At 45.6% G+C, this 23,964-nt stretch overlaps 1 protein-coding gene across 9 annotated transcripts in view; it reads right to left on the bottom strand.

The window, feature by feature from the left end:
• The window catches only part of LOC106608688 (neurexin-2), a 1,074,993-nt gene that overhangs the window by 774,612 nt on the left and 276,417 nt on the right, over positions 1-23,964 (bottom strand). For 8 of the 9 annotated variants that reach the window (XM_045721575.2, XM_045721576.2, XM_045721574.2 and 5 more), the window contains exon 4: positions 23,499-23,528. The exons of the other annotated variant lie outside the window; for it this stretch is intronic. In XM_045721575.2, coding sequence (XP_045577531.1) covers positions 23,499-23,528 — 30 coding nt within the window. The remainder of the gene's footprint in view (positions 1-23,498; positions 23,529-23,964) is intronic. 9 annotated transcript variants of the gene reach the window in all.

Below are 23,964 nucleotides of genomic sequence, written 5' to 3'. Positions count from 1 at the left end.
GAGTTGAGTTATTGACGATACTGCTGTTGGGAAGAGAGTTGAGTTATTGACTATACTGGTGCTGGGGAGAGAGTTGAGTTATTGACAATACTGGGGTTGAGAAGAGAGTTGAGTTATTGACTATACTGGTGTTGGGGAGAGAGTTGAGTTATTGACTATACTGGTGTTGATAAGAGAGTTGAGTTATTGACTATACTGGGGTTGAGAAGAGAGTTGAGTTATTGACTATACTGGTGTTGGGGAGAGAGAGTTGAGTTATTGACTATACTGGTGTTGGGGAGAGAGTTGAGTTATTGACGATAGTGCTGTTGGGAAGAGAGTTGAGTTATTGACTATACTGGGGTTGAGAAGAGAGTTGAGTTTTTGACTATACTGGTGTTGGGGAGAGAGTTGAGTTATTGACTATACTGGTGTTGGGAGAGAGTTGAGTTATTGACGATACTGCTGTTGGGAAGAGAGTTGAGTTATTGACTATACTGGTGTTGGGGAGAAAGTTAACTTATTGACTATACTGGTGCTGGGGAGAGAGTTGAGTTATTGACTATATTGGTGTTGGGGAGAGAGTTGAGTTATTGACGATACTGCTGTTGGGAAGAGAGTTGAGTTATTGACTGTACTGGGGTTGAGAAGAGAGTTTAGTTATTGACTATACTGGTGTTGGGGAGAGAGTTGAGTTATTGACTATACTGGTGTTGAAAGGAGAATTGAGTTATTGACTATAATGGTGTTGGGAAGAGAATTTAGTTATTGACTGTACTGCTGTTGGGAAGAGAGTTGAGTTATTGACTATACTGGTGTTGGGGAGAGAGTTGAGTTATTGACTATACTGGTGCTGGGGAGAGAGTTGAGTTATTGACTATACTGGTGCTGGGCAGAGAGTTGAGTTATTGACTATACTGGTGTTGGGAAGAGAGTTGAGTTATTGACTATACTGGGGTTGAGAAGAGAGTTGAGTTATTGACTATACTGGTTTTGGGGAGAGAGTTGAGTTATTGACAATACTGGTGTTGATAAGAGAGTTGAGTTATTGACTATACTGGTGTTGGGGAGAGAGTTGAGTTATTGACGATACTGCTGTTGGGAAGAGAGTTGAGTTATTGACTATACTGGTGTTGAGAAGAGAGTTGAGTTTTGACTATACTGGTGCTGGGGAGAGAGTTGAGTTATTGACTATACTGGTGTTGAGAAGAGAGTTGAGTTTTTGACTATACTGGTGCTGGGGAGAGAGTTGAGTTATTGACTATACTGGTGTTGGGAGAGAGTTGAGTTATTGACGATACTGCTTTTGGGAAGAGAGTTGAGTTATTGACTATACTGGTGTTGGGGAGAAAGTTAAGTTATTGACTATACTGGTGCTGGGGAGAGAGTTGAGTTATTGACTATACTGGTGTTGGGAAGAGAATTGAGTTATTGACTATACTGTGGTTGAGAAGAGAGTTGAGTTATTGACAATACTGCTGTTGGGAAGAGAGTTGAGTTATTGACTATACTGGTGCTGGGGAGAGAGTTGAGTTATTGACAATACTGGGGTTGAGAAGAGAGTTGAGTTATTGACTATACTGGTGTTGGGGAGAGAGTTGAGTTATTGACTATACTGGTGTTGATAAGAGAGTTGAGTTATTGACTATACTGGGGTTGAGAAGAGAGTTGAGTTATTGACTATACTGGTGTTGGGGAGAGAGAGTTGAGTTATTGACTATACTGGTGTTGGGGAGAGAGTTGAGTTATTGACGATAGTGCTGTTGGGAAGAGAGTTGAGTTATTGACTATACTGGTGTTGAGAAGAGAGTTGAGTTTTTGACTATACTGGTGCTGGGGAGAGAGTTGAGTTATTGACTATACTGGTGTTGGGAGAGAGTTGAGTTATTGACGATACTGCTTTTGGGAAGAGAGTTGAGTTATTGACTATACTGGTGTTGGGGAGAAAGTTAAGTTATTGACTATACTGGTGCTGGGGAGAGAGTTGAGTTATTGACAATACTGGGGTTGAGAAGAGAGTTGAGTTATTGACTATACTGGTGTTGGGGAGAGAGTTGAGTTATTGACTATACTGGTGTTGATAAGAGAGTTGAGTTATTGACTATACTGGGGTTGAGAAGAGAGTTGAGTTATTGACTATACTGGTGTTGGGGAGAGAGAGTTGAGTTATTGACTATACTGGTGTTGGGGAGAGAGTTGAGTTATTGACGATAGTGCTGTTGGGAAGAGAGTTGAGTTATTGACTATACTGGGGTTGAGAAGAGAGTTGAGTTTTTGACTATACTGGTGTTGGGGAGAGAGTTGAGTTATTGACTATACTGGTGTTGGGAGAGAGTTGAGTTATTGACGATACTGCTGTTGGGAAGAGAGTTGAGTTATTGACTATACTGGTGTTGGGGAGAAAGTTAAGTTATTGACTATACTGGTGCTGGGGAGAGAGTTGAGTTATTGACTATATTGGTGTTGGGGAGAGAGTTGAGTTATTGACGATACTGCTGTTGGGAAGAGAGTTGAGTTATTGACTATACTGGGGTTGAGAAGAGAGTTTAGTTATTGACTATACTGGTGTTGGGAAGAGAATTGAGTTATTGACTGTACTGCTGTTGGGAAGAGAGTTGAGTTATTGACTATACTGGTGTTGGGGAGAGAGTTGAGTTATTGACAATACTGGTGTTGATAAGAGAGTTGAGTTATTGACTATACTGGTGTTGGGGAGAGAGTTGAGTTATTGACGATACTGCTGTTGGGAAGAGAGTTGAGTTATTGACTATACTGGTGTTGAGAAGAGAGTTGAGTTTTTGACTATACTGGTGCTGGGGAGAGAGTTGAGTTATTGACTATACTGGTGTTGAGAAGAGAGTTGAGTTTTTGACTATACTGGTGCTGGGGAGAGAGTTGAGTTATTGACTATACTGGTGTTGGGAGAGAGTTGAGTTATTGACGATACTGCTTTTGGGAAGAGAGTTGAGTTATTGACTATACTGGTGTTGGGGAGAAAGTTAAGTTATTGACTATACTGGTGCTGGGGAGAGAGTTGAGTTATTGACTATACTGGTGTTGGGAAGAGAGTTGAGTTATTGACTATACTGTGGTTGAGAAGATAGTTGAGTTATTGACAATATTGGTGTTGATAAGAGAGTTGAGTTATTGACTATACTGGTGTTGGGGAGAGAGTTGAGTTATTGACGATACTGCTGTTGGGAAGAGAGTTGAGTTATTGACTATACTGGGGTTGAGGAGAGAGTTGAGTTATTGACTATACTGGTGTTGGGGAGAGAGTTGAGTTATTGACTATACTGGTGCTGGGGAGAGAGTTGAGTTATTGACTATACTGGTGCTGGGCAGAGAGTTGAGTTATTGACTATACTGGTGTTGGGAAGAGAGTTGAGTTATTGACTATACTGGGGTTGAGAAGAGAGTTGAGTTATTGACTATACTGGTGTTGGGGAGAGAGTTGAGTTATTGACAATACTGGTGTTGATAAGAGAGTTGAGTTATTGACTATACTGGTGTTGGGGAGAGAGTTGAGTTATTGACGATACTGCTGTTGGGAAGAGAGTTGAGTTATTGACTATACTGGTGTTGAGAAGAGAGTTGAGTTTTGACTATACTGGTGCTTGGGAGAGAGTTGAGTTATTGACTATACTGGTGTTGAGAAGAGAGTTGAGTTTTTGACTATACTGGTGCTGGGGAGAGAGTTGAGTTATTGACTATACTGGTGTTGGGAGAGAGTTGAGTTATTGACGATACTGCTTTTGGGAAGAGAGTTGAGTTATTGACTATACTGGTGTTGGGGAGAAAGTTAAGTTATTGACAATACTGGTGCTGGGGAGAGAGTTGAGTTATTGACTATACTGGTGTTGGGAAGAGAGTTGAGTTATTGACTATACTGTGGTTGAGAAGAGAGTTGAGTTATTGACAATACTGCTGTTGGGAAGAGAGTTGAGTTATTGACTATACTGGTGCTGGGGAGAGAGTTGAGTTATTGACAATACTGGGGTTGAGAAGAGAGTTGAGTTATTGACTATACTGGTGTTGGGGAGAGAGTTGAGTTATTGACTATACTGGTGTTGATAAGAGAGTTGAGTTATTGACTATACTGGGGTTGAGAAGAGAGTTGAGTTATTGACTATACTGGTGTTGGGGAGAGAGAGTTGAGTTATTGACTATACTGGTGTTGGGGAGAGAGTTGAGTTATTGACGATAGTGCTGTTGGGAAGAGAGTTGAGTTATTGACTATACTGGGGTTGAGAAGAGAGTTGAGTTTTTGACTATACTGGTGTTGGGGAGAGAGTTGAGTTATTGACTATACTGGTGTTGGGAGAGAGTTGAGTTATTGACGATACTGCTGTTGGGAAGAGAGTTGAGTTATTGACTATACTGGTGTTGGGGAGAAAGTTAAGTTATTGACTATACTGGTGCTGGGGAGAGAGTTGAGTTATTGACTATATTGGTGTTGGGGAGAGAGTTGAGTTATTGACGATACTGCTGTTGGGAAGAGAGTTGAGTTATTGACTGTACTGGGGTTGAGAAGAGAGTTTAGTTATTGACTATACTGGTGTTGGGGAGAGAGTTGAGTTATTGACTATACTGGTGTTGAGAAGAGAATTGAGTTATTGACTATACTGGTGTTGGGAAGAGAATTGAGTTATTGACTGTACTGCTGTTGGGAAGAGAGTTGAGTTATTGACTATACTGGTGTTGGGGAGAGAGTTGAGTTATTGACTATACTGGGGTTGAGGAGAGAGTTGAGTTATTGACTATACTGGTGTTGGGGAGAGAGTTGAGTTATTGACAATACTGCTGTTGGGAAGAGAGTTGAGTTATTGACTATACTGGTGTTGGGAAGAGAGTTGAGTTATAGACTATACTGGTGCTGGGGAGAGAATTGAGTTATTGACTATACTGGTGTTGGGGAGAGAGTTGAGTTATTGACTATACTGGGGTTGAGGAGAGAGTTGAGTTATTGACTATACTGGGGTTGGGGAGAGAGTTGTGTTATTCACTATACTGGTGTTGAGAAGAGAATTCAGTTATTGACTATACTGGTGCTGGGGAGAGAGTTGAGTTATTGACTATACTGGTGTTGGAGAGAGAGTTGAGTTATTGACTATACTGGTGTTGGGGAGAGAGTTGAGTTATTGACTATACTGCTGCTGGGGAGAGAGTTGAGTTATTGACTATACTGGTGTTGGAGAGAGAGTTGAGTTATTGACTATACTGGTGTTGGGGAGAGAGTTGAGTTATTGACTATACTGGGGTTGAGAAGAGAGTTGAGTTATTGACTATACTGGTGTTGGGGAGAGAGTTGAGTTATTGACTATACTGGTGCTGGGGAGAGAGTTGAGTTATTGACTATACTGGGGTTGGGGAGAGAGTTGAGTTATTGACTATACTGGTGTTGGAGAGGGAGTTGAGTTATTGACTATACTGTGGGCGGTTTGGGCTGGATGGATGATCTACTGGTCACTCTTGTAGTGGGTGGATTGGCAGGGTGTCTCGGGTGGCTTGGCTGGGTGTCTCGGTTGGATTGGCTGGGTGTCTCGGGTGGCTTGGCTGGGTGTCTCGGGTGGATTGGCTGGGTGTCTCGGGTGGATTGGCTGGCTCTCTCGGGTGGCTTGGCTGGGTCTCTCGGGTGGCTTGGCTGGGTCTCTCGGGTGGATTGGCTGGGTGTCTCGGGTGGCTTGGCTGGGTCTCTCGGGAGGATTGGCTGGGTGTCTCAGGTGGCTTGGCTGGGTGTCTTGGGTGGCTTGGGCCGGGGGCATATCTTGGACCCTCGCATTCATTGCCAGTGTCATATAGTTGGACACATTTGGATATGTGTGCGCATGGAGGTGTGCACTCATGGGGGTGTGTACGCATGGGGGTGTGTGTCTGCTTGTCCGAGCACATGATCATTGGCTCAGTACGCTCGAGGGTAACGTGGCTCCTTAGGTGGCTGAACATCCTTGTAGTATAGATTACTGTGGTAGCCTATGTGAGTAGACCTGTGCGTATGAAATGACACAGTGGTTGTGGATATGTGATTCAGGTCACTGCTCTCTAACACACTGATGTAGAATGTGATATGTATGAACTTTCCTGCTAAAATTAAATATTATATATTTATATTTTAAAATTATACTTGCAAACTACGATTAGGAAAGAATATTGAATAATGGAAGCTCAGTGGTTAGATTAGATTAGGAGTATTTCACATGATTTGACGCTCTTGGCATTGAATCACATAGGCCTGCGTTTGTTTTTCTTATGTAACGTTGAACACTTAATTTGTCATGGCAACCAAATACTGACCACTATGTATTATAACAGCGCGGTAATTAGATCAGTGTTAATCTGTAGTTTAATTGGGGTGAAGTGTAGTGTCAGTACTGGAGGTGTGTGCCACAGTGCGACTTCATGGGGACGGTGTGTCTCAGTATGGTGGTGGAGCAGTGACAGGTGATAGAGACCAGCCTGTCCAAACGTGGGCTTTGCCCTTCATATCTGAGAAGGACAGGTTTGTGACGTAGTGAGGCATTGATTTTCCTCGCTTGGCTCTACAGACTGGGATGGTGTGTGATGTCAGGGCGGGAGGTGAAAAGCACCTGCTCTTTGATGCACCAACCAGCATGGCCGGTGACCGCGACATGCCGCTTTGACTTTTCTTTGAACAAATGTTGCTAGACACAGACGGACAGGCAGACGAAAAATACTCACCTGTACAGGCACGCACCCACGCAGTCAACGTCGAAATGCAGACGCTGACGAAAAATGGCGCAAAAAAAATGTCAGTCACTGAAGCTGTGGCTTTTATTACTGAGCCGAAAAGGCTTATCGATCATGCTCATTAAATATATTTCTGTTTCCCGTTCACGAGGGACGACCGCTGTATTCATGTTAACTACAGCCAATCAATACAAAGGACGGGGAGACCAAAGTTTGTGTTATTAAATAAAGTCTGATCAGCGGCTTTTTCTTGAACTGTTGTATCACGGCATCTCTCCCTTCCATTTCCCTAATAAATTATGTATAAAAAAGATGAAAGTAGGAGACATTTTATTTCCCTACTCGGAATATGCATTAGACCTCAATAGAACGCCTGTGGCCTGGTTTGATCAAAAACAGAACTGTGCAGACTTCTACCTTTCTCTGCCTGCCTACCTTATTTTTGAGCAGTGAGAGAGAGAGAGATAGAGGGAGAGAGAGAGAGAAAGAGAGGGAGAGAGAGAGAGAGAGAGACAGAGAGGGAGAGAGAGGGAGAGAAAGAGAGCAAGAGAGAGAGGGAGAGTCAGTGACATGCATAATCCAGTAAGCTCTGCTGGTCCTATCTATTTTCAGCTTTTTCCCTCTCTCTCCCCCTCTCTCTCTCCACCCTCCCTATCTCTCTCTCTCTTCCCTCTGTCTCGTTCCCTCTTCCCTCTCTCTATTCTCTCCCTCCCTCCCTCTCTCTCCTCTCTCCCTCTCTCTCCCTCTCTCCCTTCCCTCTGAACAGTTATTTATTTATTACATTACTCTTTTTCCCCTCCTTTTTTCCACCAGCAGTCTTGATGGTTAAGAAGCTCCTGCTCCTCATCGGGGTCAGGGGTTACACAAATGCAATGTCATGCTCCGAACAGCAGAAGGGAATCGCTAATGCCTGAGTCACTCTGTAGCCATGGACGATAAGGTTAAGCTCAGGATTGTGGGAAATATTTTAATACCGACATTTTGATTCCTCAAGTGTGTCCAATTATCACTGTGTATACCTTTCATGCTGAGGCCACACGGACCGAGTAAACAGTTTGTAAGAAGGAAAAGGCCTACATAATGAAGGTACGAGGGAGAAAATGTCATGCCGAAGCAGAGACGAACCTGCATAGAAATTAGAGGATTATGGTTCAGTTGGGGTCACTGCGGACGTCTGGAGGAGCTATAGGTGTTCCGTTGAGTCACCCAGTGACAGGAACAATGAAGTAGCACTATTTCTGCTTTAATTATGGATGGCAAGGACCCACAGATGGAGGAGGATATCAGAGCTCTTGTTCACAACTAGCCTCTGAAGGGAGGGCTACACATGCAACGCAGTTAGAGGAGTCTTTAAAGAGGAGGTGTTGCAGACACGTAAGGGAGATAACGAGTCTTTAAAGGGGAAGTGTTCCAGACATGGAAGTCAGTTAGAGGAATCTTTAAGGGGAGGTGAGGAAGACATGTAAGGGAGCCAAGCAGTGTTTAAAGGGGAGGTGTGGCAGACATGTAAGGAAGCCAAGGAGTCTTTAAAGGGGAGAAGTTCCAGACAAGCAAGGCAGTTAGAGGAGTCTTTAAGGGGAGGTGTTGCAGATATATAAGGGAGATAAGGAGTCTATAAAGGGGAGGTGTTGTAAACATGCAAGGGAGCCAAGGAGTCTTTAAAGGGGAGGTATTGCAGACATGTAAGGGAGTTAACGAGTATTTAAAGAGGAGGAGTTCCAGACATGTAGGGGAGCCAATTAAAGGGGAGGTGTTGCATATATATAAGGGAGAAAAGGAGTCTTTAAAGGGGAGGTGTTGCAAACATGTAAGGGAGCTAATGAGTCTTTAAAGGGGAGGTGTTCCAGACATGCAAGGGGCCAATTAAAGGGTAGGTGTAGCAGACATGTAAGGGAGCAAAGGAGTCATTAAAGGGGAGGTGTTGCAGATATATAAGGGAACTAAGGAGTCTTTAAATGGGAGATGTTGCAGATATGTAAGGGAGCCAAGAAGTCTTTAAAGGGGAGGTGTTGCAGATATATAAGGGAGCTAAGGAGTCTTTAAAGGGGAGGTGTTGCAGACATGTAAGGGAGCCAAGGAGTCTTTAAAGGGGAGGTGTTGCGGATTTATAAGGGAGCTAAGGAGTCTTTAAATGGGAGATGTTGCAGATATGTAAGGGAGCCAATTACAGGGGAGGTGTAGCAGACATGTAAGGGAGCAAAGGAGTCTTTACAGCAGAGGTGTTGCGGATATGTAAGGGAGCTAAGGAGTCGTTAAAGCGGAGGTGTTGCGGATATATAACGGAGCAAAGGTTTCTTTAAAGGGGAGGTGCTCTAGACATGCAAGGCAGTTAGAGGAGTCTTTAAATGGGAGGTGTTGCATACACGTAAGGGAGCCAAGGAGTCTTTAAAGGAAAGGTGTTGCAGACATGTAAGGGAGCTAATGAGTCTTTAAAGGGGAGGTGTTCCAGACATGCAAGGGGCCAATTAAAGGGGAGGTGTAGCAGACATGTAAGGGAGCTAATGAGTCTTTAAAGGGGAGGTGTTCCAGACATGCAAGGGGCCAATTAAAGGGGAGGTGTAGCGGACATGTAAGGGAGCAAAGGAGTCATTAAAGGGGAGGTGTTGCGGATATGTAAGGGAGCCAAGGAGGTCTTTAAATGGGAGGTGTTGCAGATATGTAAGGGAGCCAAGGAGTCTTTAAAGGAAAGGTGTTGCAGACGTAAGGGAGCCAAAGAGTATTTAAAGGGGAGGCGTTCCAGACGTGTAAGGGAGCTCACGAGTCTTTAAAGAGGAGGTGTTCCAGACATGCATGGCAGTTAGAGGAGTCTTTAAGGGGAGGTGTTGCAGACATGCAAGGGAGCCAAGGGTTCTTTAAAGGGGAGGTGTTGAAGACATGTAAGGGAGCTAACGAGTCTTTAAAGGGGAGGTGTTGCAGACAAGTAAGGGAGCCAAAGAGTCTTTAAAAGGGAGGTGTTGCAGACATGTAATGGAGCTCACGAGTCTTTAAAGGGGAGGTGTTGCAGACATGAAAGGCAGTTAGAGGAGTCTTTAAGAGGAGTTGTTCCAGACATGGTAGGGAGCCAAGGAGTCTATAAAGGGGAGGTATTGAAGACATGTAAGGGATCCGAGGAATCTTTAAAGGGGAGGAATTGTAGACATGTAAGGGAGCCAAGGAGTCTTTAAAGGGGAGGTGTTGCAGACATGTAAGGGAGCAAAGGAATCTTGAAAGTGGAGGTTTTGCAAATATATAAGGGCGCTAAGGAGTCTTTGCAGGGGAGGTGTTGCATATATGTAAGGTAGCCAAGGGAATTTTAAAGGTGAGGTGTTCCACACATGCAAGGCAGTTAGAGGAGTCTTTAAAGGGGAGGAGTTCCAGACATGCAAGGGAGCCAATTAAAGGGGAGGTGTAGCGGAAATGTAATGTAGCAAAGGAGTCTTTACAGCGGAGGTGTAAAGTTGAGAACAAGTTCTCATTTACAACTGCGACCTGGCCAAGATAAAGGAAAGCAGTGCGACACAAACAACAACACAGAGTTACACATGGAATAAACAAACAGTCAATAACACAATAGAAAAAAATCTATATACAGTGTGTCAAAATGAGGTTAGCTGCTCTGACAGCTGATGCTTAAAGTTAGTGAGGGAGATATGAGTCTCCAGCTTCAGTGATTTTTGCAATTCGTTCCAGTCATTGGCAGCATAGAACTGGAAGGAAATGCGGCCAAATGAGGAATAGGCTTTGGGGGTGACCAGTGAGATATACCTGCTGGAGTGGGTGCTACGTGTGGGTGCTGCTATGGTGACCAGTGAGCTGAGATAAGGTGGGGCTTAGCAAAGATCTAGCAATGACCTGGAGCCAGTGGGTTTGGCGAAAAATATGAAGCGAGGGCCAACCAATGACAGCATACATGTCGCAGTGGTGGGTAACATATGGGGCTTTGGTGACAAAACGGATGGCACTGTGATAGACTGCATCCAATTTGCTGAGTAGGGTGTTGGGAGTCTATTTTGAAAATGACATCGCCGAAGTCAAGGATCGGTTGGATGGTCAGTTTTACGAGGGTATGTTTGGCAGCATGAGTGAAGGATGCTTTGTTGCGAAATAGGAAGCCGATTCTCGATTTAATTTTGCATTGGAGATGCGTAATGTGAGTCTGGATGGAGAGTTTACAGTCTAACCAGACACCTAGGTATTTGTAATTGTCCACATATTCTAAGTCAGAACCGTCCAGAGTAGTGATGCTGGACGGGCGGGCAGGTGCGTGCAGCGATCGGTTGAAGAGCATGCATTTAGTTTTACTTGCATTTAAGAGCAGTTGGAGGCACGGAAGGAGAGTTGTATGGCAGTGAAGCTCGTCTGGAGGTTTGTTAACACAGTGTCCAAAGAAGGGCCAGAAGTATACAGAATGGTGTCGTCAGCGTAGAGGTGGATCAGAGAATCACCTGCAGCAAGAGCGACATCATTGATGTATACAGAGAAAAGAGTCAGCTCGATAATTTAACCCTGTGGCACCCCCATAGAGACTGCCAGAGGTTCGGACAACAGGCCCTCCGATTTGACACACTGAACTCTGTCTGAGAAGTAGTTGGTGAACCAGGCGAGGCAGTAATTTGAGAAAGGCTGTTGAGTCTGCCGATAAGAATGTGGTGATTGACAGAGTCGCAAGCCTTGGCCAGGTCAATGAATACGGCTTCACAGTATTGTCTTTTATCGATGGCGGTTATGATATCATTCAGCTCCTTGAGCGTGGCTGAGGTGCACCCATAACCAGCTCGGAAACCAGATTGCATAACGGAGAAGGTACGGTGGGATTCGAAATGGTCGGTGATCGGATTGTTAACTTGGCTTTCGAAGACTTTAGAAAGGCAGGGTAGGATAGATATAGGTCTGTAACAGTTTGGGTCTAGAGCGTCTCCCCATTTGAAGAGGGGAATGACCTCGGCAGCTTTCCGATCTTTGGGGATCTCAGACGATATGAAAGAGACGCTGAACAGGCAAGTAATAGGGGTTGCAACACCTGCGGCAGATAATTTTAGAAAGAGATGGTCCAGATTGTCTAGCCCAGCTGATTTGAAGGGGTCCAGATTTTGCAACTCTTTCAGAACATCAGCTATCTGGATTTTGGTGAGGGAGAAATGGGGGAGGATTGGGCAAGTTGCTGTGGGGGGTGCAGGGTTGTTGACCGGGGTAGGGGTAGTCAGGTGGAAATTATGGCCAGCTTTAGAAAAATGCTTATTGAAATGTTCAATTATCGTGGATTTATTGTTGGTGACAGTGTTTCCTAGCCTCGGTGCAGTGGGCAGCTGGGAGGAGGTGCTCTTATTCTCCATGGACTTTACAGTGTCCCAGAACATTTTGGAGTTTTGCTACAGGATGCAAATTTCTGTTTGAAAAGCTAGCCTTTGCTTTCCTGATTGCCTGTGTATATTGGTTCCTATCTTCCCTGAAAAGTTGCATATCGTGTGGGCTATTCGATGCTAATGCAGTACGCCACAGGATGTTTTTGTGCTGGTCTAGGGCAGTCAGGTCTGGAGTGAACCAAGGGCTATATCTGTTCCTGGTTCTACATTTTTTGAATGGGGCATGCCTATTTAAGATGGTGAGGAAAGCACTTTTAAAGAATAACCAGGCATCCTCTACTGACGGAATGAGGTCAATATCCTTCCAGGATACCCTGGCCAGGTCGATTTGAAAGGCCTGCTCGCTGAAGTGTTTTAGGGAGCGTTTGACAGTGATGAGGAGTGGTCATTTGCCCCCAGACCCATTATGGACGCAGGCAATGAGGCAGTGATCGCTGAGATCCTGGGTGAAGACAGCATAGGTGTATTTAGAGGGCAGGTTGGTCAGGATGATGTCTATGAGGGTGCCCGTGTTTACAGATTTGGGGTTGTACCTGGTAGGTTCATTGATAATTTGTGTGAGATTGAGGGCATCTAGCTTAGATTGTAAAGTGGAGGTGTTCCAGACATGCAAGGGAGCCAAGGAGTCTTTAAAGGGGAGGTGTTGCAGACATGTAAGGGAGCAAAGGAGTCTTTAAAGCGGAGGTGTTTCAGATATATGAGGGAGCTAAGGAGTCTTTAAAGGAGAGGTGTTGCAGACATGTAAGGGAGCCAAGGGGTCTTTAAAGGGGAGATGTTCCAGACATGCCAGGGAGCCAAAGAGTCTTTAAAGGGGAGGTGTCGCAGACATGTAAGGGAGCTAATGAGTCTTTAAAGGGGAGGTGTTCCAGACATGCAAGGCAGTTAGAGAAGTCTTTAAGGGGAGGTTTGCAGATATATAAGGGAGCTAAGGAGTCTTTAAAGGGGAGGTGTTGCAGAGATGTAAGGGAGCCAAGGAGTCTATAAAGGGGAGGTGTTGAAGACATGCAAGGGAGACAAATAAAGGGGAGGTTTTGCAGACATGTAAGGGAGCCAAGGGACCTTTAAAGGGGAGGTGTTCCAGACATGCACGGCAGTTAGAGGAGTCTTTAAGGGGAGGTGTGGCAGACATGCAAGGGAGCCAAAGAGTCTTTAAACGGGAGGTGTTGCAGACATGTAAGGGAGCTACGGAGTCTATAAAGGGGATGTGTTGCAGACATGTAAGGGAGCTGAGGAGTCTTTAAAGGGGAGGTGTGGCAGACATGCAAGGGAGCCTAGGAGTCTTTAAAGGGGAGGTGTTGCAGACATGTAAGGCAGTTAACGAGTCTTTAAAGGGGAGGAGTTCCAGAAATGCAAGGGATCCAATTAAAGGGGACGTGTTGCAGAAATGTAAGGGAGCAAAGGAGTCTTTAAAGGGGAGGTGTTGTGGATATAAAAGGGAGCTAAGGAGTATTTAAAGGGGAGGTGTTGCAGACGTAAGGGAGCCAAGGGGTCTTTAAAGGGGATGTGCTGCAGATATATAAGGGAGCTAAGGAGTCTTTAAAGGGGAGGTGCTGCAGATATATAAGGGAGAGCGAGTCTTTAAAGGGGAGGTGTTCTAGACATGCAAGGCAGTTAGAGGAGTCTTTAAATCGTAGGTGTTGCGGATATATAAGGGAGCTAAGGATTCTTGAAAGGGGAGGTGTTGCAGACATGTTAGGGAGCAAATGAGTCTTTAAAGAGAAGGTGTTGCGGATATATAAGAGAGCTAAGGAGTCTTTAAAGGGGAGGTGTTGCAGATATATAAGGGAGCTAAGGAGTCTTTAAAGGGGAGGTGTTGCAGACATGTAAAGCAGTTAGATGAGTCTTTAAAAGGAGGTGTTGCATACGTGTAAGGGAGCCAAGGAGTCTTTAAAGGGGAGGTGTTCTAGACATGCAAGGGAGCAAAGGAGTCTTTAAAGGGAGGTGTTGTAGACATGTAAGGGAGATAACGAGTCTTTAAAGGGGAGGTGTGCACACATGTAAGGGAGCAAATGAGTCTTTACAGCAGAGGTGTTGCGGATGTATAAGGGAGCTAAGGAGTCTTTAAAGCGGAGGTGTTGTGGATTTGTAAGGGAGCCAAAGAGTATTTAAATGGGAGATGTTGCAGATATGTAAGAGAGATAGAGTATTTAAAGGGGAGGTGTTGCAGACATGTAAAGGAGCAAATGGATCTTTACAGCAGAGGTGTTGCGGATATATAAGGGAGCTAAGGAGTCTTTAAAGGGGAGGTGTTGCAAACATGCAAGGGAGCCAAGGAGTCTTTAAAGAGGAAGTGTTGGAGACATGTAAGTAAGTTCTTAGATGAAAGTCTGTTCAGCATGATCTCAACGTGGGCTATGAGTGACCCATGAAGTCAAATGTTCTTTGTTCCTCACAATGTATTCCTCCTTCCTTTCTCTTTCACTGATGGAGTCTACTCATTTAATGTCAATTACTGTTTCAAATGTTTCCATATGAAGGTGTGATTGTCTGTATGACTTTAAAACTTCACTAGGGTAGGGGGCAGCATTCGGAATTTTGGATGAAAAGCGTGCCCAAATTAAACTGCCTGCTACTCAGGCTCAGAAGGATATGCATATAATTACACTGACCTGAGATTTGGATAGAAAACACTCTAAAGTTTCCAAAACGGTTAAAATAATGTCTGTGAGTATAACAGAACTGATATGGCAGGCGAAAACCTGAGGAAAATCCATCCAGGAAGTACTATTATTTTGAAAGACTGTTTTTCCATTGAAAGCCTATCCACCATACAAAGACTTAGGACCCAGTTCACGATCTCTGTGGCTTCTTCTACATGTGGCCAGTCTTTAGGCATTGTTTCAGGCTTTTACTCTGAAAAATGTGGGAGATACAGCACTTTCAATAAGTGTACAGTGGAAATTTCCAGACATGAGTCCAGCGCGTGATCGGGAGTGTGCCTTTCTTGTTTCTCCTTTTCTATTGAGGAAGCTTTTGTCCGGTTGAAATATTATTGATTATTTATGACAAAAACAACCTGAGGATTGATTTTAAACCTCGTTTGACATGTTTCTACAAACTTTTATTGTACTTTTTTGACTTTTCGTCTGGATGTTGAGAGCGCACTTTGTGCCTTTGGATTACTGAACTAAACGCACCAACAAAACTGAGGTTTTTGGACATAAAGAGGGACATTATCGAACAAAACAAACAGTTATTGTGTAACATGGAGTCCTGGGAGTGCCACCAGATGAAGATCATCAAAGGTAAGTAGGATAGGATAAAGTAATCCTTCTAACCCCCCCCCCCCCCCCTTAAAAGATTTAGATGCACTATTGTAAAGTGGTTGTTCCACTGGATATCATAAGGTGAATGCACCATTTTGTAAGTCGCTCTGGATAAGAGCGTCTGCTAAATGACTTAAATGTAATGTAAATGTAAATGTAAGTTATCCAAGGAGATACATGGAGGTGTTGCAGATATATAAGAGAGCTAATGAGTCTTTAAAGGGGAGGTAATGCAGATATGTACGGGAGCCAAGGGACCTTTAAAGGTGAGGTGTTCCAGACATGCAAGGCAGTTAGAGTAGTCTTTAAACGGGAGATGTTGCAGACATGTAAGGGAGCCAAAGAGTCTTTAAAGGGGAGGTGTTTAAGATATGTAAGGGAGCTAACGAGTCTTTAAAGGGGAGGTGTTGCAGATATGCAAGGGAGCCAAGGAGTCTTTAAAGAGGAGGTGTTGCAGACATGTAAGGCAGTTAGATGAGACTTTAACGGGAGGTGATGCATACCTGTAAGGGATAAAACTCGTCTTTAAAGGGGAGGTATTCCAGACATGCAAAGGAGCCAAGGACTTTAAAGAGGGGTGTTCCAGTCATGCAAGGGAGCCAAGGAGTCTTTAAAGGGGAGGTGTTAAAAACATGTAAGGGATCCAAGGAATCTTTAAAGGGGAGGTGTTGTAGACATGTAAGGGAGCCAAGGAGTCTTTAAAGGGGAGGTATTGCAGACATGTAAGGGAGCCAAAGAATCTTGAAAGGGGAGGTTTTGCAAATATATAAGGGAGCTAAGGATTCTTTGCAGTGGAGGTGTTGCAGATACGTAAGGGAGCCAAGGGAATTTTAAAGGCGAGGTGTTCCCTACATGCATGGCAGTTAGAGTAGTCTTTAAGGGGAGGTCTTGCAGACATGTAAGGGAGACAAGAAGTCTTTAAATCGGAGGTGTTGCAGACATGTAAGGGAGCTAACGAGTCTTTAAAGGGGAGGATTTCCAGACATGCAAGGGAGCCAATTAAAGGGGAGTGGTAGCAGACATGTAAGGGAGCAAAAAAGTCTTTACAGCGGAGGTGTAAAGTTGAGAACAAGTTCTCATTTACAACTGGGACCTGGCCAAGATAAAGCAAAGCAGTGTGCCACAAAAAACAACACAGAGTTACACATGGAATAAACAAACAGTCAATAACACAATAGAAAAAATCTATGTACAGTGTGTCAAAATGAGGTAAGACTAGGGAGGTAGGGCAATAAATAGGCCATAGTGGCGAAGTAATTACAATTTCCAGTGTTCAATTTAGCAATTGAACACTGGAGTGATAGATGTGCAGAAGATGAGTGTACCAGAAGAGATACTGGGGTGCAAAGGAGCAAAAAAATAAATAACAATATGGGGATGAGGTAGTTGGATAGGCTATTTACAGATGGGCTGTGTACAGGTGCAGTGATCTGTGAGCTGCTCTGACAGCTGATAATTAAAGTTAGAGAGAGATATGAGTCTCCAGCTTCAGTGATTTTTGCAATTCGTTCCAGTCATTGGCAGCAGAGAACTGGAAGGAAAGGCGGCCAAAGGTGGAATAGGCTTTGGGGGTGACCAGTGAAATATTCCTGCTGGAGCACGTGCTACGGGTGGGCGCTGCTATAGTGACCAGTGAGCTGAGATAAGGCGGGGCTTTACCTAGCAAAGATCTAGCAATGACCTGGAGCCAGTGGGTTTGGCGGCGAATATGAAGCGAGGGCCAGCCAATTACAGCATACAGGTCGCAGTGGTGGGTAGTATATGGGGCTTTGGTGACAAAACGGATGGCACTGTGATAGACTCTATCCAATTTGCTGAGAAGAGTGTTGGGAGTCTATTTTGTAAATGACATCGCCGAAGTCAAGGATCGGTAGGATGGTCAGTTTTACGAGGGTATGTTTGGCAGCATGAGTGAAGGATGCTTTGTTGCGAAATAGGAAGCCGATTCTCGATTTAATTTTGCATTGGAGATGCTTAATGTGAGTCTGGATGGAGAGTTTACAGTCTAACAAGAAACCTAGGTATTTGTAATTGTCCACATATTCTAAGTCAGAACCGTCCAGAGTAGTGATGCTGGAGGGCGGGCAGGTGCGGGCAGCGATCGGTTGAAGAGCATGCATTTAGTTTTACTTGCATTTAAGAGCAGTTGGAGGCCACGGAAGAAGAGTTGTATGGCATTGAAGCTCGTCTGGAGGTTAGTTAACACAGTGTCCAAAGAAGGGCCAGAAGTATACAGAATGGTGTCGTCTACGTAGATGTGGATCAGAGAATCACCTGCAGCAACAGCGACATCATTGATGTATACTCTGAAAAGAGTCAGCTCGATAATTGAACCCTGTGGCACCCCCATAGAGACTGCCAGAGGTTCGGACAACAGGCCCTCCAATTTGACACACTGAACTCTGTCTGAGAAGTAGTTGGTGAACCAGGCGAGGCAGTCATTTAAAAAAGACTGTTGAATCTGCCGATAAGAATGTGGTGATTGACAGAGTAGAAAGCCTTGGCCAGGTCGATGAACACGGCTTCACAGTATTGTCTTTTATCGATGGCGGTTATGATATCGTTCAGCTCCTTGAGCGTGGCTGACGTGCACCCATAACCAGCTCGGAAACCAGATTGCATAACGGAGAATGTCAGACAATACGAAAGAGAGGGTCCAGATTGTCTAGCCCAGCTGATTTGTAGGGGTCCAGATTTTGCAACTCTTTCAGAACATCAGCTATCTGGATTTGGTTGAAGGAGAAATGGGGGTGCCACGTCCTGACCAGTAAAGGGGTTGTTTGTTACTGTAGTTTGGTCAGGGCATGGCAGGGGGTGTTTGTTTAGTGTGTTTCGGGGTTTTTGGTGTATGTTCTATATTTTCTATTTCTATGTGTTTATCTGGGTTTTCTATTTCTATGTTGGGGTTTTGGAATGACCTCCAATTAGAGGGAGCTTGTTGTCGTTGCCTCTAATTGGAGGCCATATTTAAGTGGGTAAATGTTCTATTGAGTTTGTGGGTGGTTGTTTCCATGTATAGTCTAAGCACCTTACAGGACTGTTTTTCGTCGTTTGTTTTGTGTAAGTGTATTTTTGGTTTTTCCTTCTAATAAAAAGATGTTCACTATACCTGCTGCAGTTTGGTCCGCTCCCTACAACAATGCTTATGACAGAACCACCCACCATAAGAGGACCAAGCAGCGGAGGAAGGAGCAACAGAGGAGCTATTTAGAGTCGTGGACATGGGAAGAAATAATGGATGGAAAAGGACCATGGCACCAGGTTGGGGATTACCGGCGCCCTAAGGAGGAGCTGGAGGCAGCAAAAGCTGAGCGTCGGAGGTGCGAGGCATTATATCCTCCATTTCAGGGGTGAGGAGGCAGCCCCCAAAACATTTTTTGGGGGGGGCACACGGGGAGTTGGAGTAAGTCAGGCAATAGGCCTGAACCAACTCCTCATGCATATTATGGGGAGCGTTTGGCGGTGAGAGCACCGTGCTATGCGGAAGTGCGCACGGTCTCGCCCATCCGCATGCACAGTCCGGTACGGGTGATACCAGCCCCCCGTAAGTGCCATGCTAGAGTGGGCATCCAGCCAGGGAGAAGTGCGCCGGCACAACACATCTGGCCACCAGTGCGTCTCCTAGGCCCAGGCTACCCTGCGCCTGCTCTACGCACGGCAAACATCATGCCTCAGCACAGCCCAGTTCGCCCTGTGCCAGCACTCCGCCCGTGCAGGGCTACAGTTACTATCCAGCCAGGACGAGTGTGCATGATGTGCGTTCCAGACCTCCAGTGCGTATTCATGGCCCAGTGTATCCAGTTCCTGCTCCTCACACTAGCCCTGTGGTGCGTGTCACTAGTCTGGCGCCTCCAAGGCCAGCCACACACATCAGGCCTTCAGTGCGCAGTCCCCGTCCAGAGCTTCCGGCGACAGTTCCCCGTCCAGAGCTTCCGGCGACAGTTCCCCGTCCGGGAGCTTCCGGCGACAGTTCCCCGTCCGGAGCTTCCGGCGACAGTGCCCCGTCCGGAGCTTCCGGCGACAGTTCCCCGTCCAGTGCTTCCGGCGACGTCCTACAGTCCGGAGCCGGCAGAGACGGCCCTCAGTCCGGAGCCTGCAGAGACGGCCCACAGTCCGGAGCCTGCAGAGACGGCCCACAGTCCGGAGCCTGCAGAGACGGCCCACAGTCCGCAGCCTGCAGAGACGGCCCACAGTCCGCAGCCTGCAGAGACGGCCCACAGTCCGCAGCCTGCAGAGACGGCCCACAGTCCGGAGCCTGCAGAGACGGCCCACAGTCCGGAGCCTGCAGAGACGGCCCACAGTCCGGAGCCTGCAGAGACGGCCCACAGTCCGGAGCCTGCAGAGACGGCCCACAGTCCGGAGCCTGCAGAGACGGCCCACAGTCCGGAGCCTGCTGAGACGGCCCACAGTCCGGAGCCTGCTGAGACGCTCCTCAGCCCGAGGTCTACAGCGACGCACCTCAGCCCGAGGTCTCCAGCGACGCGCCTCAGCCCCGAGGTCTCCAGCGACGCGCCTCAGCCCGAGGTCTCCAGCGACGCGCCTCAGCCCGAGGTCTCCAGCGACGCGCCTCAGCCCGAGGTCTCCAGCGACGCGCCTCAGCCCGAGGTCTCCAGCGACGCGCCTCAGCCCGAGGTCTCCAGCGACGCGCCTCAGCCCGAGGTCTCCAGCGACGCGCCTCAGCCCGAGGTCTCCAGCGACGCGCCTCAGCCCGAGGTCTCCAGTGACGCGCCTTAGCCCAGAGCCTTCAGCAGTGGTCTACAGCCATGAGCCTTCAAGGGGGGTGGGCAGGTTAGGATGAGGACTAAAGCCGGAGCCTGAGCCACCTCCGTAGTTTGAGGATTGGGGAGGGGGGGGGGTGTTGCACGGGAGCCGTCAGTGACGGTAGCCACCCTCCCTTCCCTCCCTTTAAGTTTGGGGTTATTTTTGTGGGGTTTTTGTGTTTCGGTGCATCCGGGGTCTGCACCATTGGGGGGGTACTGTCACGTCCTGACCAGTAAAGGGGTTGTTTGTTATTGTAGTTTGGTCAGGGCGTGGCAGGGGGTGTTTGTTTAGTGTGTTTCGGGGTTTTGGGTGTATGTTCTATATTTCTATGTGTTTATCTGGGTTTTCTATTTCTATGTTTGGGTTTTGGAACGACCTCCAATTAGAGTCAGCTGGTTGTCGTTGCCTCTAATTGGAGGCCATATTTAAGTGGGTAAATTTTCTCTTGTGTTTGTGGGTGCTTGTTTCCGTGTATAGTCTGAGCACCTTACAGGACTGTTTTTCGTCGTTTGTTTTGTGTAAGTGTATTTTTGGTTTTTCCTTCTACTAAAAAGAAGATCACTATATCTGCTGCAGTTTGGTCCGCTCCCTACAACGACGCTTGTGACGGGGGAGGTTTGGGCAAGTTGCTGTGGAGGGTGGAGGGTTGTTGACCGGGGTAGCCAGGTGGAAAGCATGGCCAGCTGTAGAAAAATGCTTATTGAAATTCTCAATTATCGTGGATTTATTGTTGGTGACAGTGTTTCCTAGCCCCGGTGCAGTGGGCAGCTGGGAGGAGGTGCTCTTATTCTCCATGGACTTTACAGTGTCCCAGAACATTTTGGAGTTTTGCTACAGGATGCAAATTTCTGTTTGAAAAAGCTAGCCTTTGCTTTCCTGATTGCCTGTGTATATTGGTTCTAACTTCCCTGAAAAGTTGCGTATCGTGGGGGCTATTTGACGCTAATGCAGTACGCCACAGGATGTTTTTGTGCTGGTCAAGGGCAGTCAGGTCTGGAGTGAACCAAGGGCTATATCTGTTCCTGGTTCTACATTTTTTGAATGGGGCATGCTTATTTAAGATGGTGAGGAAAGCACTTTTAAAGAATAACCAGGCAACCGCTACTGACGGAATGAGGTCAATATCCTTCCAGGATACCCGGGCCAGGTCGATTTGAAAGGCCTGCTCGCTGAAGTGTTTTAGGGAGCGTTTGCCAGTGATGAGGGTTGGTCGTTTGACCGCAGACCCATTATGGACGCAGGCAATGGGGCAGTGATCGCTGAGATCCTGGTTGAAGACAGCATAGGTGTATTTAGAGGGCAGGTTGGTCAGGATGATGTCTATGAGGGTGCCCGTGTTTACAGATTTGGGGTTGTACCTGGTAGGTTCATTGATAATTTGTGTGAGATTGAGGGCATCTAGCTTAGATTGTAAAGTGGAGGTGTTTCAGACATGCAAGGGAGCCAAGGAGTCTTTAAAGGGGAGGTGTTGCAGACATGTAAGGGAGATAACAAGTCTTTAAAGGCGAGGTGTTTCAGACATGTTATAGAGCTAAAGAGTCTTTAAATGTGTATTCATTTTCAGCTTTGAATGAGAGAATTTATTTCCCTAAGATTATGGTTTCAGTATAGTTCTTGTTTTATTAATATTGTGTTACTTGTTTATGTGTTTTCTTATATGTAAGACTTAATGTCATTTGTAATTTGTTTTGTTGCAGATTTATGTTTAAAATACTTTCCAGATAAGAAATTGTCATAGAATTAAAGAAAAATATTATCGGTCACTAAAACGTTTGAAACCCATTCACAGTAAAACATATTTCTATTCTGATTTTAGATGATCAACCCTTACAGACTCAATATGCTCCAAGTTGTTTACTATCATCATTAGAAAGTTGTGTAAATGGCAGATGTTTGGGAGAAAAGCATAGATTTTTGTATAAGATACACATTCTCACTGGTGTTTTTTATTGACTGATTACAATTTATTTGATGTGTTGCTATTGTATGTCATTTCATTTGAAAAACCTGTTTCTCAGCTTTTAAAATGTATATCATGTTTTCAGGTTTGACACCAGAAAAGTATTCTAATTTATCCACATCCAGATATCGTACAGTACGTGCTAAAAACCACCTTCCCACTTGGTTATGAATGCACGATAAGGAGTCTTTAAAGGGGAGGTGTTCCAGACATGTAAGTTGTTTGATACAGGAACCTGTATGTGTTTAAAGAGAACAGGGGTGAATCTCAAGTCTTTCCTAGATTCTTCGCATCCTCTCCCCTCGCCGCCTCCTCAAATGGCAGAGGGAAGCGAGGAGAGCATTGGATCAAAAGATCCTTCAGAGTAGACACAAGGAATTGAGGAATGACTTTTACGATGCACCCCAGGAGAGGTAGTTTTAGAAATCCTAGTCAGATCCCAGTGCATCAGTGATGGAGGTCGAGGGGGGAGAGGGAAGGGAGTCGATAGGAGCTAGCTAGACGGTTCTCTCTATTCTAGTAAAGGTCAGTGTGCTCCCCAGCCTATCCCTGCCTGCTTGAATCTCTCTCTCCCTCTGTCTCGCCCATGAACTTTCCTCTCCCGCCATTCTTGGTAGGTTCACGTCAGGAGACGACAGAGCAACCCAGTGTCTGGATGAACAGGGCAGAAAAGGTTGGCTGTGTGAAGAGTGAAAATCTCTAATGAATGTGATGGAATAGAAGGATAAAGGTTGTGCCACTAGATCTGCTTGGTCGTGGTTGAGAGTAATATTGAGTCAGAGTTGTACCTTGAAGCAGTTCCATTGGAGACCATAACATGTACATAGCAGCTCAGTTCAATCTCATCGCTTTTCAGACAGTCTTTTCTTCATACATAATTCACAAGACATTCTTTCCTGGTTAACATTTCAAATAGCTTGCAGTCTGTCTCTGAAGAAGCTTAAAATCTAAAGACCTCATCATAACAGATCAGGGTGCCAAACAATGAGAATGACAGCAGAGTGGTGAAAGAAAACTCTGTGTCATTCAACAACAACTTTGTTGCATTAGTAAGAGGGGTAACATACAGCTAACACTTGACAAACTATATTTTTTCTGTAGACACTTTTTTGAAAACCCAAGCAGAAGGGAGAGCAGAAAAGCGTTACCTGCAGCCCGGGAGGTCGTAGGTCAGGGTGGTTCCAGATGAGCCAGAAGGACAGGACAAGGGTGGGACGGACAGTGTGGAGGCACAGAGAGCACAAGGAAGGATATGGCAGGAAGCACAACCAAAACAAAGAGAAATGAGGGGGGAAGAGTGTGAGAGAATTGGGGGGTGCCAAGGGATAGGTAGATGGTCAGGAGGATGGGTTAAGGAAAATGGAGGTAGGGAAATGCGGGATGGTGAGGAAAGAGGAGGAGTGAAGAAAAGGAGAGGTTGGGCAGAGGAGTATTTTTTGTTTTCCTCGAAAAAAAGAACCAAAAAAAGGAATGAACCCATACCTTGGTTGTTTAACGTCAGGTGCGCCAGACCTTGAAGGAAAGAACAGAAAAAAAGAAAACAAAGGAAAAAAGGTCATAAAAAGGTAACGGGAGGGAAAAAAAACATTGTCACAACGTTGGACTGCAGTTTGTGACAGACATCCTGGGGCAGACTCGGATGTCAGAGATTCAACTCAAAGGTAAAAAAAAAGAGAGAGAAAGAGAGAAAGAGAGAGAGAGAAGATAACGAAAAAACAAGCAAACACTTCTTGATGTGGGGGGGTAGAAAAAAAAAAGCATTTCATTCGGTGCAACCCCCGTAGGCCATTGCTCACACAAATGCTTTTTTTTTCTCACTGAAGTACTTATGGAACATACACATAGTAACTGTTTGGCAGGGTCGAGATTTAACTGAATTCTTTGCCCACGGTATAAATATTTTCTGCTCTTGGAGATCAAAGGTCTCTAACAGAACGGGTCAGTGATA

The sequence above is a fragment of the Salmo salar genome, chromosome 07, assembly GCF_965601325.2.
Source record: "Salmo salar chromosome 07, fSalSal1, whole genome shotgun sequence".
In the NCBI taxonomy this organism is placed as follows: domain Eukaryota; kingdom Metazoa; phylum Chordata; class Actinopteri; order Salmoniformes; family Salmonidae; genus Salmo; species Salmo salar.
This window is presented reverse-complemented; position numbering and strand designations above follow the sequence as displayed.